Below are 16,476 nucleotides of genomic sequence, written 5' to 3'. Positions count from 1 at the left end.
GCCTCTTCATCATCACCCTCAGCTCTCCCAGGTACAGCCCCATCCCCACCTCTGCAGGTGGTTTAGCCCCGCCCCCTAGCTGCTCATCCTTCTCTTCCTGCCCCCCCACCCAGGAGCAGTGGTACTGCCCACTGAAGACGGCGTACGCCAATAGAAACGCTGCAAGAGACAGACCACGCCCACTTTGACCACATGATCAAACTACTCAACGACAGGGTGTGTGTGTGTGTGTGTGTGTGTGTACCTGTGGTGAAGACGATGACACACACACACAAAAACATGCTGACTTTCCGGTAACCATGGCGATGCCGCCACACCAATGCTGTGATGTCACTGTTTGGCCCCGCCTCCACCTCCTCCTCAGCCTCTGATGTCACAAACCTCATCTCCACTCTCTGAGCTCCTCCCACCTCCTCATCCTCAGCCACACCCACAGAAGAAGACTGGAGACAGAAAGAGGTGTAACCATGGTAATGGGTCAGAGGGGGAGGAGCTTGTCTCATGTGGCTCACCTGTGGTCTCACCTGTGTCAGACGAGTCCTGATGGCGTCCATGACGAGCTGCAGAGGAGCGACAGGCAGTTAGAGGAGCGTCACCTTCATTTTCAGATGAGCCTGAAACTAAACAGCAGAACCTCACACTGAGGCTCCTGATTGGTCCACAGTTCCCTCAAGCAGCCAATCAGATCTTTAGCTCAGAAGGTGATTGATCTGTTGTGAACAGGAAGCCTCTTCCATTGTTGTCGCTAACGTTTGATGATTGACAGAGTTCGACAGGAAGCAGCTGAGACATGAAGACCTGCAGGCAGCACGAGCTCATTCATCCGGTTAGAGTCCACAGACCGACTCAAACATGGACAGTTCTTCACTGTTTCCTTCTTCTCTTCTTCTACATCTTCTTCATCTTGTTTCTCCTTCTCTTCTTCCTCTCCCTCTTCTTCTTCTTCGTCTTCCTCTGCTTCTTACATTATATAATGTGTATCATACTTTATAAAACACTTTATATAACTGTATATTCAGTTGAGTTAAATTCACTGCTGTTATTCCTGTTTGTATTTTTGTTACTTTTTTAAACAATTCTTGTATACATTGTTTGTTTGTCTGTATGTTGCTACTGCAACAAAATAATTTCCCGTATTGGGATCAATAAAGAAGCAGTCTAAGTCTTCTTCATCTTCTTCTTCTTTTATTGTCTTCCACCATAAACAAAAGGAACCTGCCAGTGTGTGGACAGACAGACTGGGGGGACAGACCCCTCAGTGGAGGACTCTTCACAAGCCCCCACTGAAGACAACAGGCGACTTACAGAGGAGCATTTTACACGGTGCTGAATGTTTTCCATGTTTTCACTGAGTGCAGCAGACTGACAGGTTTTTTTTAGCTTTTTAACTGGAGTTTTTAATGTTTGTTGTTTTTACTGGCCCAGTTTTTATCTGCTCTTTGTCTTCCTCTTCTTAGTCTTGCTCTTGTTCCTCCTCTTCCTCCTCCTCCTCCTCTTCTTAGTCTTCCTCTCCTTTGCTTTCTTTCTTGTGTGGCCTTTACATCATCAGACTTTGCTGCGTTCGCTGTCGTCTGTTCTGTCTGTGATTCTCAGCTCTGGTTGGTCTCTTTCCTCCGTCAGTCACTTCCTGTGACGTCCTCACACACCTCACAGATCTGAGCTCAGTGATGAAGCAGCTGCTGTTGGAGCTGTTCCAGCAAAGCTCGCTGTGATTGGTTCCTCACAGGGGTCAGAGGTCAGCATGTGTTTGATCTGGTTAACTTTATTAACAGTGAGTAAACACACACACACACACACACACACACACACACACACACACACACACACACACACACACGCTGCCTGCTGAAACATTGAAAATCAACCTGAACTGATGGTTTTTGGTTCTAAATGTCAAACTGCTCTGTCAGGATTTAAGGTGTTCCTCTAATTTAAGGCGGTATTTAGCAGCTGGAGGACTCAGTGACTGAAATGTCCAACGTGTCCACATGAGCTGAGACAGACGCAGAGAAGTGGATTGATCAGGTGACGAAGACGATCAGCTGATCAATAAGAAAGACGGTCAGAGGACTCACCTCGTCTGTTCCTCCTGTCTGTCCACCGTCTCATCCGTTTGTCTTCTGTGTCTTAACTTCACAAAGTCCAAACCCCGCCCCCGCTGAGGTCACCTGACCTGCTGACACAGAGCTCCGCCCCTTCATCCTCCACAGCTTACAGTGAAAAAAAAAAACAAATCAAACACACACACACAGAAACACACAGATGTGTGTGTGTTCACGAAGGCGTCACATGCTCATTGTGTGTGTGTGTGTGTGTGTGTGTGTGTGTGTGTGTGTGTGTGTGTGTGTGTGTCTGTGTCTGTGTTCTGTAGAAACCATCAGAGCGACAGATGAAACTCCAGCATCAATGCACAGATCATGACATCATCCATCCAGGTGCTGTGTCGGCCAATCAAATCTTTTTCTTCTTTGTGTGTTTGTGCTGAGTTCAGACAGATATATTGATGGATGGATCTGTAGTTCATCCACTGATGCAGACGTGGAGGGAGACGATAAATACACTGACAGACGGGTGGATAAATGTGTAGACAGCACAGAGATTTCTATTTCCATCAGTGTTCAGGTGATTCATTCATTCATTCAAGACATTTAATAAAGACATCACATATGAGAAGATGATGATGGAGCAGAGACAGACAAATATAAAACATCCACACCTTCAGCTCACTGAGCAGGTCACTCTCTCCTCCACCTGACAGCAGCTGGTAACTAAAGACTGTCAGTTTCTGCAGGTGGAGGTAACTAAAGACGATGAGCACCTGCAGGTGGAGGTCACTAAAGACGATGATCACCTGCAGGTGGAGGTCACTAAAGACCATGAACACCTGCAGGTGGAGGTCACTAAAGACGATGATCACCTGCAGGTGGAGGTCACTAAAGACGATGAGCACCTGCAGGTGGAGGTCACTAAAGACGATGATCACCTGCAGGTGGAGGTCACTAAAGACCATGAACACCTGCAGGTGGAGGTCACTAAAGACGATGATCACCTGCAGGTGGAGGTCACTAAAGACGATGAGCACCTGCAGGTGGAGGTCACTAAAGACGATGAGCACCTGCAGGTGGAGGTCACGTCTAAACCCCGTTGAGGCTCCTCAGCGACAGCAGACTGTACGTAACAGCTGGTTTGCTCGTTAAACATCATCAGTTCACAGTCGTCAGCGACGCTCCGTCAGCTGAGGGGAACATGAAGGTCTGAGGTTGTAAAAAGGGAAATAAAAAGACCTCGAGGAGACCGAGTGCACTTCCTGTGACAGCAGGAACTGACCTGAACGCAGCTCGACACGTCTGAGAGCGATCAAACTGATCTCTACAGACCGGAAACAACTGACAGTCCGTCACAGGTTTACAAAGACCTGAAGGTCTGAACCAATAATCATCACTTTGATTTCAGAATAAAGCTGAGACTCATTTCTTTTCATGGAGGCAAACAGCTCGTCTGATGACTGAGACAAACTCACTTTCACATGAAATGAGATGTTCGTGGTTCATTGATCTTTAATGTTTCTTTTTAATTCGATTTGATAAACGATGACTGAATGTAGTTCCTCTGTTTCTCTGTTGAAGCTCAAACATCTTGTCTCTCCTCACATTAAAAAACTGGTTAAATTCACGTCGGACTGAGAGAACGATGAGCTGCAGAATGGAGCTCACAGTTTTATGGTTCAGAAACGTCTTTCAGACAGAAAAGTCGAGCTTCAGAGACGTGAAATGATCAGTGTTGAAGTGAACGATGGAGCTTCTGATGAAGATTCATGTGATCACATCCTGTTTATGAACATCTGGTCAATAAATCCAGAGTCTCAGACAGTTTTCTGAAGGTTTATTGAGGTTTGAAAATGTTTCACTTCAGTAAAAATATATAAATCCAACCATCAAAAACCTCCAAGCCCCAAATCATTCAAAGCAGAGGATTATATTGATTCCATGAGCAGAGCTATCGAGTCAGTTCGTGGCTGAAAATATTGATTCCACACAGTAAAGCATGACAAGAAGAAGAAGCAGAGTCCAGATCCAGAGTCCAGACGAAACCTGATCCAGGACTGTCAGACCGAACACACAGAGGGAACTTTACTGTCCACGCTGAACCAGAGCACAGGACAGAGACAGGACAGTCCTGGATCAGGCTTTAGACCAGCTGAGTGTCAGAGTACAGATCATCAGAGGATCAGGACTTCAGCCGTCCAGCAGGGGGCAGCACTGAAGGTCTGCTGAGCTGAAAACACATGAAGCAGGTTCAAGCAGCAGCTGTTTGTTCTTCCATCTGACCAACAGCTACAGGACCAGGTCCAGGACCAGGTCCAGGACCAGGTCCAGGACCAGGACCAGGACCAGGTCCAGGATCAGTTAGAGGGAACCAGAATCCTTCCTGGGTGAAAGAAGACATGAGGACAGAGTCACCAACGAGTAAAGACACCACATGGTTTGAACTGGTCTGATACTGGACCAGGCTTCTGGTCTGATACTGGACCAGGCTTCTGGTCTCAGTGTCTGGACAACAATCTGCTCTGAAACTGGTCCAAACACTGAAACTGGTTCACAAACTGGTCCAAACCAGATCAAAACCTGGAACTGTCCAAAACTGATCTACAACAGATCTAAAAACTGAAGGTGATCAAGTCTGTTTCTGATCCAGACTGGTCCAAACTGGTTTTGGACTGGGTGTACTGGTCTGACCTCGAGCCTTCCTCTTGTAGTAGATGAATCCAGCCAGAGATAAGATCAGACCCAGGATCAGTCCTGAGGCTCCGATGGCGATCTTGTTCCTCTCAGACTCAGGCATGGACGGGTCTGAGGACAGACAGGTAGAGACGCAGACAGGTGAGCTGACAGACAGGTGAGCAGACAGACAGGTGGACAGGTGAGCAGACAGGTAGAGAGACAGGTAGAGAGGCAGGTAGACAGACAGGTGAACAGGTGAGCAGACAGACAGGTGTGCAGACAGACAGGTGGACAGGTGAGCAGACAGACAGGTGGACAGGTGAGCAGACAGACAGGTGGACAGGTGTGCAGACAGACAGGTGGACAGGTGAGCAGACAGACAGGTGAGCAGGTGTGCAGACAGACAGGTGGACAGGTGAGCAGACAGACAGGTGGACAGGTGAGCAGACAGACAGGTATTTACCCCAGTCAGTAACCAGAGGTTCTCTCAGGCTGGCGTGCTCCACCACACACGAGATCTTCTCTCCAGACCTGCTTCAACACAAACCAACACATCAGACTTCCTGTCACAGTACTGGGAACACTGGACCTGGACCTGGACCTGGACCTGGACCTGGACCTGGACCTGGACCTGGACGTGGACTCACCTGGGCGTGTACTCCAGGTGAGAGTGGATCTGGTAGTACCAATCAGCGTCTGCCAGCTCGTCAGTGGAAGTGACATCAGAGGTGACTTTGCGTCCGTCTCTGAGCCAGCTCACTCTGATCTGTTTGGGGTAGAAGTCGAAGACGCTGCAGACCAACATGGCCGGATGTTTACCAGCAGGGGGCGTCACAGAGTGCAGCCTGACGTAGGGCTCAGCTGGAACACAGACATGAAGAACATTATCATTAGTACTCGTAGTACTACTGCAATACTCTCAGCAGTAGTTCCAGACCTGCGTCTGTTTCTGCTGCGTTGCTTCACTCTGCACAGGCTTCAATGTGTTCTGCTGTCAGCTCTGTGATTGGCTGATGTGGTCTGTGCTTCACGTCTCAGGTCTGTTATTCAAAGCCATCGGATCAGTTGAGGGAGGGGTTACATCACCCCCCTTGACTAAAAGTCAAAGTGTCCTCTCTGATAATCTGATTGTCCTCGCAGAACGTGAGTCGTGTCCTGCTGCGACTCTCAAACACTTTGTGAAGATTTCAGGATGTTAAAGTTCTGTCAGCACGTTCTGCAGAACTCAGTGAAATAAAGTTCTGCAGAGGAACTCCTGCAGAACTTTATTTCACTGAGTTCTTGACTGAAAAGTGAAAAAGTGAAAATGTGCAGAATGGATCCTTCTTGTTCTTAAAGCTCAGAAACGTCTGTGTGAGCTCACAAACATCAAATCTGACTGTTATTAAAAGATGCTTTGAAACAAGCTTTTATGAAGTGAAGCTTTAATTATTCTGTTTGTCTTCGGGGACGTTAGCTCGTCTTTAAAACGTCATCGATCTCTTTGTGTCATTGGCTGCAGTAGCAGAGTTTCACCAGCAGGAGGCGACAGAGACTTTCTTCAGACGTGTTTGAGGAAAAGGAACTTCTGATTCTTTCTCTGTGAACTTTTTCATGTTGGACGTTGAATGTGTTGCAGAACTTTAGAAAAACCTTCGGTGTGAATTAAAGAACGAGCTGTAAAGGTCGAGCGAGCTGCAGCTCGACAGTTTCATGACGAACAGTTTCACTTTAAACTGCTGACAGACTTCAGCCTGTCCGTCCCTGAGTCTGTCCTCCAGCTCACGATTCAGTCAGAGCTGACGATCAATACGTTCATCAATAACAGGATGATGTTATTGATCAATGTCACAGAGCTCAAACTCACCTGACTTAGTCAGAGCAGCCTGGTAGTCAATCCCAATGTTGTGTTGGCAGACCCTCTCCTTCTCAGCTTTCCTCCTGCTCAGTTCTGAAGGATCATTGTTGAAGCGTTCTGCGTTCTTCACACCATTCTCAGTGTATCCGACATACTTCCCCACACTGCTGCTGAACCTCCAGATCTCCAGCTTGTTGAAATACTCAGAGTAAATGTACTCGATGTCCTTTGGATCAGTGGAGTTAAACTCACAGCGGAACAAAGCATAACTCCGAAATCCATCTGCAGATACAGATCAGACCAGTTTGATTCACTGAGTAACTTCAGGTCAGTCAGTGCAGTATGATCAGTGTATTGATGAGTGTATTGATGAGTGATCAGTGTATTGATGAGTGATCAGTGTATTGATGAGTGATCAGAGTATTGATCAGTGTATTGATGAGTGTATTGATTAGTGTATTGATGAGTGTATTGATGAGTGTATTGATGAGTGTATTGATCGTACCTGCCGTGTAGAGGCTGATGAAGAGGAGGCAGAGGCTGAGGAAGGATGAAGCCATGATCTTGTGTTCACTTCTCAAACACTGACACAGTCTGACTGAGAGCTGCTCTAAAAAGCAGAGGACATGGTCACATGACCGATCATCACCTGTTACCAGGCAGAGGACTCAGCAGAGAGTCGAGCACTCGGTCAAACTGGAAACCAGTCGTGTTCCTCCTGCAGGCTCAAACATCTCAAATCTTTATGTTTATTTCACGTTCAGAGCGACGACCTCTGACAGGACGGTATTTTCATCCAGTCATTAGTATTAATTATTCATATTCCGGGTCAAAGGACTGTTTCCATTAGAAATCAGTCAGACACTTTCAGACACTCAGTGCTGCCATGACGCTGAATTCTTCAGTGTTTATTATCGTTCTGATTAAAAGACAGTTGTCCTCAGTTCCTCAGTGAAGGACAGCGCAGTACTTTGTCCAGTACGCAGTAATAATTAGACTCAGTGTTGTTGTGTGATCTGAGGTGTTTGTCGTTCTGTAACACAGTTCAAAAGGTTCAGGTGAACCAAACTACGACCGCAGTGAACCAAAGGATTGTGGGTAATCCTGACAAAAATGGAGGCTTTGGCGGCATGTTGAGCCAGTTTAATCTGGCTGAGCGTCATCAGTTTGACTTTTTATCTGTGGTGTCATCGCTGTCACGTCCGTCCATCTGTCCTCAGAACCCTGTGAGTGCGATCAGATGTCCTCAGCCTCTCTGTTAGAGGGACACACTGTCATCATGGAGACGTTCTGTCTCACAGGTTGTCCTGTTGGTGCTCACTGCTCTTCCTCTTGTCTTCCTGTTGTCCAGGTCTGTTCATATGTCCAATGGTCGTCCTCCTCCTGTCTCTCCCCTCCTGCTCCTGTCTAAGGTGCTAATGCTAATGCTAATGCTAACGCTCTCTGTGCTTGAGGTTTGGGTTGAACAGATCCAGAGTTTTTTCTCCTCTGAAACACCTTCAGACTGGTCCACGTCCAGAGGGTCACGGCAGGTCACACAGGCTGGACTGAAGGTCTTTTCCTTCAGACTGAAAGCAGATCTGAGCGAACAGAGACTGTCACTGGTTAGAGGACACAGTTCTTAACACTTAACAGTGTCCAACGTGTCAACTTTTCTGTCTTTGTAGGCTGTCTTCTGAAAGTCCACAGCCACCTGTCAGAGGACAGTTCAGGACGTCCAACACGTCCTAATCCCAAGTCCTGCTGCCACAAAGCCTTTATAACACACTGAGAGACGGTCATTTAAGAAGACAACACTTAGTTTTAGATGAAGAGTTTTGTTTGACAGTGGACACAAACAGTGTCTCACTTGGATGGCGAGGCGTCAGTGTTTGACGCTGTGAGAATGAGACCGGGCTCTGAGGACAGTTGTCTTCTTCTTCTAGGCTTCGTCCAGCAGAACAGGGTTGTCCACCTGCTCAACGATGAGCTGAATCATCACTGAGCTCTTTTACGTCGTCTCCATAGATAACAGTCCTGAAGCAGGTTTGAGCGAGAATCTGTCCAAACCTGTTCGAACGACTGACGGATTCACAAAGGAATTCAGAGACGTTTGAAATCATGAAGCTTCGTGCAGAAACACAGAAGAAGAAGAAGAAGACGAAGAAGAAACCTGAAGAAGAAAACAGGCTCAAAAGATCCGACAAAGACAAACAAACGTGCTTCTGAAATGAAACCAGTGAAGGTAAATCAGCCCGTGAAGATCAATAAGATCAATAAGATGGAATTAAAGAACATCTCCATTTTCACGTTACGTATGTGCGCAACGGATGTTCAACAGGAAGTTAAAATAATGCTTCATGGGAAAATAAAATCTGTGCCTCTGAGCGACCAAACAACTTCTAGACGTAACAGAAACAAACAAAACGACAAAGAATGAACAGCTGGAGGAAGAAGGTGAAGACAGACTGCTGGAGACATGATTTTAAGAAAAGTAAAGATTCTTCATTTGGGTGAAAAATGATTTTTATTGGAAACGTTGTGCAGCAGCTGTTCACATGAAGGCATGTTTGAAATGAAGAAGAAGAAGAAGAAGAAGAAGAAGAAGAGCGTCTGCTGACAGACCTGAAACCTGCAGAGGAGGTTTGATCCTGTAGGTGAGTCTGGATCGTTAGTCCAGGACCTGCTGTCCACTGAAACCTGTCCGGGCTGAAACTGGTTCAGAGAAACTGGAGTCAAACGGCTTCTACTCGTGTCTGAACGCAGTCGGCTCATTTAAAGCTGTTGACATCAATGATCCGCAGAGACAAAGACAAACTTCTGGTCCAGTTTCTTTCTTTATTTGTGTTAATTGAACAATGATTGGCTGAGACACTTCACACCCACACGGCACTGAAAAACATTGAAGTCGTGATTTGACAGAAACAATCAGATATGAAAGAGCGTCATGTTGCAGAGAAGCTGCAGCAGTTAGCCGATGAACGCTGTTAGCGCTCACAGCTCTGATCTATACACACAAAGAGGGCACGCCAAAGACCCGAGGCCTGATCCTGAAGCAGGTTTACTGAGTCACAGCGGGGCTGCGTCGTGTTCCAGCTCAGTCCAGTTCCACGCTCACACATCAGCCGTCAGAGCACCAGCGAATCACTCAAATGTACCAGTGCGTCTGTTCTTTCCATCTTTTCACTGTGAAGTCTTTAAATCTGATCAGAGAGCAGCTGGACGCAGCCACAGCACAGTGACAAAGGTGGAACACGAAGCAGCCGACAGAGACCCTGATCTGAACCCAGACCAGCAGGAAGCTGGTCTGAGGGGACCCAGGTGTCAGTCAGGTGACCCAGGTGACTCAGAAAACCTCTTTCTAAGAAAAAGACCATTGGATGACATCATCGGCCCGACCAATCAGCTGCACTCGTTTCCTTTGATGAGGAAGAAGGTTCCAGCAGCCACACCGAGCAGACCGACAGTCAGACCAAGACCACAAAACACCGCAGGTCCGATACCGGGCTGCTGCACGTCCACGTCTGGAGACAGAAAAGACAGACAGACATCACTGACGCTCGTCTGTTGTGCTTCGGTCAGTAATTCAGCTGTTTGTCTGCACTTTGTGTCAGTTTAAATAAAGTTTTCTCACCCCAGATTCTGGTCAGCGGTTGGTCCAGGGCCACATGTTCCACTGTGCAGCTGTACATGTCTCCCAGCTGTGGGACGAAGTCCAGTCTGGACACCTGGTGGAAGGAACCGTCTTTGTTGGGGAAGGGGACATTGATGCTGGTCCCCTCGGTCACAGTCTGTCCGTTCTTTGTCCAGTTGACCTTCACAGGAGCAGGATAGAAACCAGTCACATGACAGAGGAGGGTGTTCTTCTGTCCCAGCTCCACGTCGTCTCTGGGGTAGATGATGGGGCTGGACGGAGGATCTGTCCAGGAACAAGACTCACATTAACATCTCTATGACTCATGTTCGTCCTTCAGAACTTATAATTCGTGTTATCAGTGCAACAAACTAAATATTATATCCAGATATTCGTCTTCCCTCCACTGGCTGAGGACCCACGGCCTCCCTCCCTCTCCTCTCCATCGCCCTCACCAAAATTATCTGAACAATCCTGCTGACACCACTTCAAACTGAACGTGACCTGTTTCGGTCAGTCAGTGAAGGTTTGTCACCCATCACTTGTGGTCTGCAGTCACATGGTGACCTCTCCCCCACATCGTGGCCACTATCCCACCCAGGCATAGACTCACTGGCTCCCCCTTGTGTCCAGATGCTCTCAATGCCAATCATTGATCAAACATCAGATCACAGGATTACGTCGCCAGAATAATCTCAGAAATCCAAATAATGTCTTTGCTGTCCCCCAACAAATTCAACTACAGCCTCTTCTATGTGTGACTTGTATGACTTTGTGTGTGTGTGTGTGTGTAGTCCACCAAAAGTCCTTCACAATCAGTGATTTGATCTCTGAGAAGCCATTTGACTTCCTGTTTGATGGATGAGGCTAAGCTCTGATGGTGCTGCTGTCAAACCAGTCAAACCAGTTCTTAGTGAGGCCGAACAAACGGGGAGGTGGAACTGTCACTGTTTCCCCTTCAGATCCAGCTGGGCTGAGGTTACCTCTGTGATTTCTCCACATGTGAGTACATGTACTTAAAGCTTTAATCAGTATGGCGCCCTCCTCAGCTGTGGTTGGTTTTTCTTTCAGAGTTTTCTGAATTTATGTCACTTCATCATAATTATGTCAGAATGACGGTAGGTGGTGATTTTAACATCCACATAAATAATTTAAATGATCTTAAAGCTCTGAAACACTTATTAAAGCAGCTCCTATCAAACGCACACTCTCTTTCTCTCTCACACACACACACACACACACACACACACACACACACACACACACACACACACACACTCAGTTGAAACAGAAGAACACACAAACTGTAAACTGATGACTGAACAGTTCACAGTAATTGTACTCGGCTGCTGTTAAATACGTGTGTGTTGCAGTACTTTAAAGTATTTTCTACATGTTTGTTGTCACTTTAAATATCTGAGAGCAGATTAAAGGATCAGATGTTTGTCTTCACCTTGTTCCAGAGGAAGCTTCTTGTAGACTTCAAGTCCCACTTTCAGGTTGTTTTTGCAGATCTGTTGATTAGCCACAGCACCTTCATAACATCCTGGACAGGTCATATGATCGATGAAGCTGGGCTGAGGCTCCACTCCTTTCTTATTGATGAAGTCTGCGACCCAAAGCTCTTCACCATCCAGAGCGTACATGTCCTCTCCATCAGAGTCAGAACAGCCAGCGACACGAAGGTCCTCATGAAGAGCTGAAAACAGAGACAGAAGCTGATGACTCTGTGTGTGTGTGTGTGTGTGTGTGTGTGTGTGTGTGTGTGTGTGTGTGTGTGTGTGTGTTTGATATGAATCATGAGACAGAAACTTACATTCAGCTGAGACACAGAGGACACAGGAGACCACCAGGACCAGCATCATCTTCATCATCGTCATCTTCATCAGCAGCAGCTCTCTGTAGATCTGAACCCGTCTGAGACTCTGTAGACCTGAACCCGTCACAGACTCTGTAGACCTGAACCCGTCACAGACTCTGTAGACCTGAACCCGTCACAGACTCTGTAGACCTGAACCCGTCACAGACTCTGTAGACCTGAACCTGTCAGAGACTCTGTAGACCTGAACCCGTCACAGACTCTGTAGACCTGAACCCGTCACAGACTCTGTAGACCTGAACCCGTCACAGACTCTGTAGACCTGAACCCGTCAGAGACTCTGTAGACCTGAACCCGTCACAGACTCTGTAGACCTGAACCCGTCACAGACTCTGAACCAGTCTGAGGAGGACTGACAGAAACTCCAGCAGCAGCTGAGCTCTTACACACAGAACAGCCAATCACAGAGCAGAGATGAGGTGATGTCATCAGTGTCCAGGTAGACACAGGCTGCTGCTGCTCACACATGAACTTTACAGTTTTTCTCGGTGGCTTTGGTACGTTTCTCCATTCATCATCGACATTTGCAGAACAGGAAGTGCGTTTCCAAAACAAGTCATAGAAATAGCAAAACACCTGGATGACCTGCAAAAGACAGTTACCTGCTCAGAATCCTTAGTTCATCTCTCAAAGCAAATATCTGTCAGTGAACATGTCAGTGGCATGAGAAGGACATGTCCTTGTGTCAGTGTGGACGGATAAGACAGTCAAACTGCTTAGTCATGCTGTGTCCTCTGGAGGGACGTTCTGATGGAAACCATGGCTAAAGTTTGGACGAGTTACACCTCAGTGTACGAGGGAGGATGACATTTGTGCTTTTACTGTTTGTACTGTAATTTGTTGACAGACCATGTTGTTGTGATGCAGAAAGGAAAAGACAACACTGCAGAGCACAAAGAGAAAAACCAAAAACAGAGGACGATCTCCTGAGGGAAAAGTGTCCATACAGAGCTGTCTTCCTTTACCTGCTGACGTTTCTGTCAGCTGGACCACAAACTCTCATCCACATCACAACGAATATCTTCTCTTGTGACGCAGCGTGGAAATAATCTTTCAGAGTTTTATTTCCAGCCTCTGCAGGCATCTGCTGTGATGTCATCACACGCTGCATCCATGGCAGCCAGAAGGCTCGTCTGTCTATGTGGCTGTGATCATACACTTTCCATGTCCATGCTGAGGAACATTCCTCAGTGGGGTTAAGGAAAGGGGAGTGGAGTGGGAGGAACTCCATCAGCATCCTGTTGTGGGTCACAAACCATGGCCTGATGCTGGAGCGATGGAAACGGACATGGTCCCAAACTATCACATACTTTGTCAGTCATCTGATCTGCCTCCTCTCTTGTTCAGGGATGAGATCCCTGCAGAGAGTGTCTAAAAAGGTGACAAGACGCTCTGTGTTGTGTGGCCCAGTCATGGGAATATGTGTTAGCAGACCATTCTCAGAGGCAGCAGCCCATGGTTATGTTCCCGCCCCGCTGGCCCGTCAGCTGTAGCTCTGAGGCCGATGACGTTTCGACCACGCCTCCTGCGTTTTGTCAGGTTGAAGCCAGCCTCATGTAGATGAAGGTGTGCGGTGGTTCACTTGTTTCCAGTTCCATTATACTCTGTATCCAGAAGACACAAATCAGTTTTATGAATTACATGCATTTTTCATTTTGGACTGACTGTACTGTATATCACTATACGATGTACTGGTTACTGTGAGGTACAGTTACTGCATGTGTACATACTGCTAACGCAGCTCCTTCGCTCTTTCATCGTTTCTTTCAAATGGAACAGAGAACAGCTGCTTCATATCGTTTGGTGTCTTTTCAGCGCCCTGTCAGTGGTTCAAAGATGTTGTTGTCCTCTATAATGGCACTCTTTATCTCCCTCAGTCTTATGGCTTGTTTTCTACAACCACGGTGCAAATGGCCTCCTCCTGTTCAGGAGTGAAAGGGTCCTCTGCCACCCCTCTGAAGGACTTGCAGTCCTACGTGGAAAAAATAATGCAAAACACAAAACTGAGTGAGATAAAAGGTCACTGTATAAAGTATACTTACTGTGTATTATAAAATACAAGTGGAATACTGTAATACTGTATGAAGCATTACAGAGTACACAGTACTACAGTACAGTGCCTATTGTTAGATTACAGACGTGTTCTGACGACGAAAAGCCGGAATGATCGAGGACGCAATTGTTCTCCCAACATCTGGCTGCACCTTCTATTCACACGAGAAACTATTGATCACACATGAACCAATCAATAACAACGATCCAATAATCCGATGATGGAACACTGACCAGGAATCAGTCTTAGACAAAGACGAGGACATGTGAGCCGAGGTCAGAGCAAAGGACGGAACGATGCGTTCAGGTGACCTCTGACCCAACGAGGAGAGGAGGAGGAGGAGGAGAGGAAGAGGAAGAGTGATGAAGAGGAAGATGAATATAAAGAGTAATGAAGATGAAGATGAGTAAGTGATGAAGATGAGTAGTGAAGAAGATGAAGGGTGATGATGAAGAAGAGTGATGAAGATGAAGGCGAAGATTAATGAAGATGAAGATGAAGCTGAAGAAGTGATGAAGATGAAGAGTAATGAATATGAAGATGAAGATGAGGACAGGACGGCCTCTCTCTGGTGGACTCAGTGATCTGGTTTCAGAGTTCTCAGTAGATCCCTGATAAGAACCTCCAGATCCTGGAGGTTCTTATCAGGGGGAGTTTGTCTGTTTTTAGAAACCTGATGATAAACAAGAGACACTGAGAGCAAACTGTCCACCACGAGACACTTTGACTCCCATTCATGTGAGAACTTTTCAGACTGTTTGACGTTTGAGTTCCAGCTTCCTCGTTCTCTGTTCACCAGTAAAACCAGTGGGACCACACGATGCCTTCAGGCGTCCAGCTAAAGTCAGGAGTTTACACATTCACCTCTGACAGTGAGGCTCAGCTGTAACAGGAAATGTGAGGACGCTGAGTTTTCCTCCTGACTGAGCTGCTGATGACTCACCAGTCACCAGGAGGAGCAGGCTGTTGTAGAACAGGAGCAGAGAGGAGGAGCTCAGACGCCCCCTACTGGTAGAGTCCATGACATGACCTTTGACCCCTGCAGGTCTGCCAGAGTCCACACTGACCTCCATCATCAGGTCTGTTCACATTCAGGGTCTCACAAAGACCAGTTCAGACCAGAAGAGGTCTCTGTCCTTCTGGTTCATCAGGACACTTTAAGTATCCCAGCATGCATCTCACCATCAACCAGCAGTGACGAAGATTTTGAGTCAGACTCAAAGTTTTTATTCAGTCAAACTGCTGAGATGAGTCCATGGTTTTCATCTTGAGGAGGACAGTGTGGTGTCCCCAGCATGATGTCCAGCTGTTTGACTTCCTGTTGGTCAACAGCAGCGTCTCCATGGACAGGAGCATCAGATGTGGTGAGTGTGAGCATGTGTGTGAGTGAGTGTGTGTGTCTGTGTGCTCATGTATTACTCACATTGTGGGGACAAAATGCAGGTCCCCTCAATGTAGATCATTAAATGTCAGTGTGCAGACTGAGGACAGGGTAACAGGTTAGCTAAGGTCAGGTTAGGTTAGGTACAGGGTGAGGAACAGGAAGACAGTGGCCGTTTCTCAATACCAAGTACGCCAAGTTCAGACTTACGAACTTGGCAGTTCGGACTTAGCAAGTTGGACTTGGGAGTACAGTCTCTCCAGGACGGGAGGACGGGAGGACGGGAGGACGGGAGGACGCAGGACCGTCATTCTGCAATTGGGACAGCAGCGTACTTGATGACGTTAGCAGGACGACACATCTCCGAAAACTTTGGATCAAATTTTAAACTACGCGCTATCGTGATGAATCGACCACAGATTTTAAGTTTTAACGTCCACTTTCTCACATAAAATAATCTTCAAACCACATTCCGTACTACTAAAACAGCAGTATTTCCAAACTTGTAACTTATAGTTGAGAGTCCTCTCCTCCGGCATCGTTGCGATGAAATGCATTCTGGGATACGTGGTTGCCCCAAGTCTGCACAAGTCACCATCCTATGCATACTCGATAAAGTGGGAGGGGCAAGAACACATCCGGGTATTTGAGTGTACTTGTCGAGATGCGGACTTGAGAATTGGAACCGTACTTGGACTCAGAGTGATGACGTTTCTCAAGTACACGAGAACACAAGTACAGAGAAGAACACATATTGAGAAACGGCCACTGGTTAGGGTTAAGGTAAGGCTCAGGAAATGAATGGAAGTCTATGTAATGTCCTCACAAGTGATGAAAACCCCTGTGTGTGTGCGCGCGCTGTTTGCGAGTCATGTGATCACAGTTTCTTCTGCCCGGTTTCCCTTCAGGCTCCTGAACGCAGCTTCTGTGGAAAGTCCCGACTCTTTACTTTTACTTCCTGTTTAGTCAGCAGCCAATCAGAACAGCTGCTG

General features: G+C 47.0%; 4 protein-coding genes across 9 annotated transcripts in view; all 4 read right to left on the bottom strand.

Moving 5' to 3' along the window:
* The window catches only part of tfr2 (transferrin receptor 2), a 5,925-nt gene extending 5,371 nt beyond the window's left edge, over window positions 1-554 (bottom strand). The window contains exons 1-3 of the mRNA XM_070993055.1: window positions 525-554; window positions 245-443; window positions 1-159 (exon numbers count right to left, since the gene is read on the bottom strand). The exon at window positions 1-159 is cut by the window's left edge and continues 34 nt beyond it. Of these exons, the coding sequence (XP_070849156.1) occupies window positions 1-159; window positions 245-443; window positions 525-554 (388 nt within the window). The remainder of the gene's footprint in view (window positions 160-244; window positions 444-524) is intronic.
* A 3,590-nt stretch (window positions 555-4,144) lies between these two features.
* LOC139351082 (H-2 class II histocompatibility antigen, E-S beta chain-like) lies at window positions 4,145-7,184 on the bottom strand. Of its 3 annotated transcripts, none has more exons than XM_070992749.1 (7): window positions 7,064-7,184; window positions 6,568-6,840; window positions 5,369-5,582; window positions 5,185-5,252; window positions 4,708-4,850; window positions 4,395-4,500; window positions 4,145-4,358 (listed from the first exon to the last, which is right to left on the bottom strand). In XM_070992749.1, the coding sequence occupies exons 1-7, from the start codon at window positions 7,116-7,118 to the stop codon at window positions 4,297-4,299; spliced, it is 921 nt and encodes a 306-aa protein (XP_070848850.1). In that variant the 5' UTR covers window positions 7,119-7,184; the 3' UTR covers window positions 4,145-4,296. The 3 variants fall into 3 exon arrangements, with proteins under 3 accessions (XP_070848850.1, XP_070848852.1, XP_070848851.1); XM_070992751.1 differs by having other exon boundaries at window positions 4,395-4,428; window positions 4,737-4,850; window positions 7,064-7,183; XM_070992750.1 differs by lacking the exon at window positions 4,145-4,358 and having other exon boundaries at window positions 4,374-4,428; window positions 4,737-4,850; window positions 7,064-7,183.
* atp1b2a (ATPase Na+/K+ transporting subunit beta 2a) overlaps window positions 6,287-16,476 on the bottom strand; it is a 67,380-nt gene continuing 57,190 nt past the window's right edge. Inside the window, exon 10 of the transcript XR_011603559.1 lies at window positions 6,287-6,298. The gene's annotated coding sequence lies outside the window, so the exon portion shown is untranslated. The remainder of the gene's footprint in view (window positions 6,299-16,476) is intronic.
* On the bottom strand, window positions 9,358-12,407 carry LOC139351085 (HLA class II histocompatibility antigen, DP alpha 1 chain-like). 4 transcript variants are annotated; one of them, XM_070992756.1, is made up of 5 exons: window positions 12,313-12,407; window positions 11,988-12,156; window positions 11,625-11,870; window positions 10,172-10,456; window positions 9,358-10,061 (listed from the first exon to the last, which is right to left on the bottom strand). In XM_070992756.1, the coding sequence occupies exons 2-5, from the start codon at window positions 12,055-12,057 to the stop codon at window positions 9,940-9,942; spliced, it is 723 nt and encodes a 240-aa protein (XP_070848857.1). In that variant the 5' UTR covers window positions 12,058-12,156; window positions 12,313-12,407; the 3' UTR covers window positions 9,358-9,939. The 4 variants fall into 4 exon arrangements, with proteins under 4 accessions (XP_070848857.1, XP_070848858.1, XP_070848859.1 ...); XM_070992757.1 differs by having other exon boundaries at window positions 11,988-12,066; window positions 12,304-12,322; XM_070992758.1 differs by lacking the exon at window positions 12,313-12,407 and adding an exon at window positions 12,278-12,296 and having other exon boundaries at window positions 11,988-12,066.

Source organism: Chaetodon trifascialis, chromosome 23 (assembly GCF_039877785.1).
Source record: "Chaetodon trifascialis isolate fChaTrf1 chromosome 23, fChaTrf1.hap1, whole genome shotgun sequence".
Classification (NCBI taxonomy): domain Eukaryota; kingdom Metazoa; phylum Chordata; class Actinopteri; order Chaetodontiformes; family Chaetodontidae; genus Chaetodon; species Chaetodon trifascialis.
This window is presented reverse-complemented; position numbering and strand designations above follow the sequence as displayed.

Excerpts from the sequence above, each read along its gene's own strand:
- LOC139351082 (XM_070992749.1), bottom strand. The coding sequence starts at position 7,118 with ATGGCTTCATCCTTCCTCAGCCTCTGCCTCCTCTTCATCAGCCTCTAC. Across the intron at positions 5,583-6,567 it reads GGCTGCTCTGACTAAGTCAG|CTGAGCCCTACGTCAGGCTG; the intron begins GTGAGTTTGAGC and ends TCTGTGTTCCAG. Across the intron at positions 4,851-5,184 it reads ACCTCTGGTTACTGACTGGG|ACCCGTCCATGCCTGAGTCT; the intron begins GTAAATACCTGT and ends GTCTGTCCTCAG.
- LOC139351085 (XM_070992756.1), bottom strand. The coding sequence starts at position 12,057 with ATGAAGATGACGATGATGAAGATGATGCTGGTCCTGGTGGTCTCCTGT. Across the intron at positions 11,871-11,987 it reads CCTCTGTGTCTCAGCTGAAT|CTCTTCATGAGGACCTTCGT; the intron begins GTAAGTTTCTGT and ends CTCTGTTTTCAG. Across the intron at positions 10,457-11,624 it reads GAAGCTTCCTCTGGAACAAG|ATCCTCCGTCCAGCCCCATC; the intron begins GTGAAGACAAAC and ends GTTCCTGGACAG.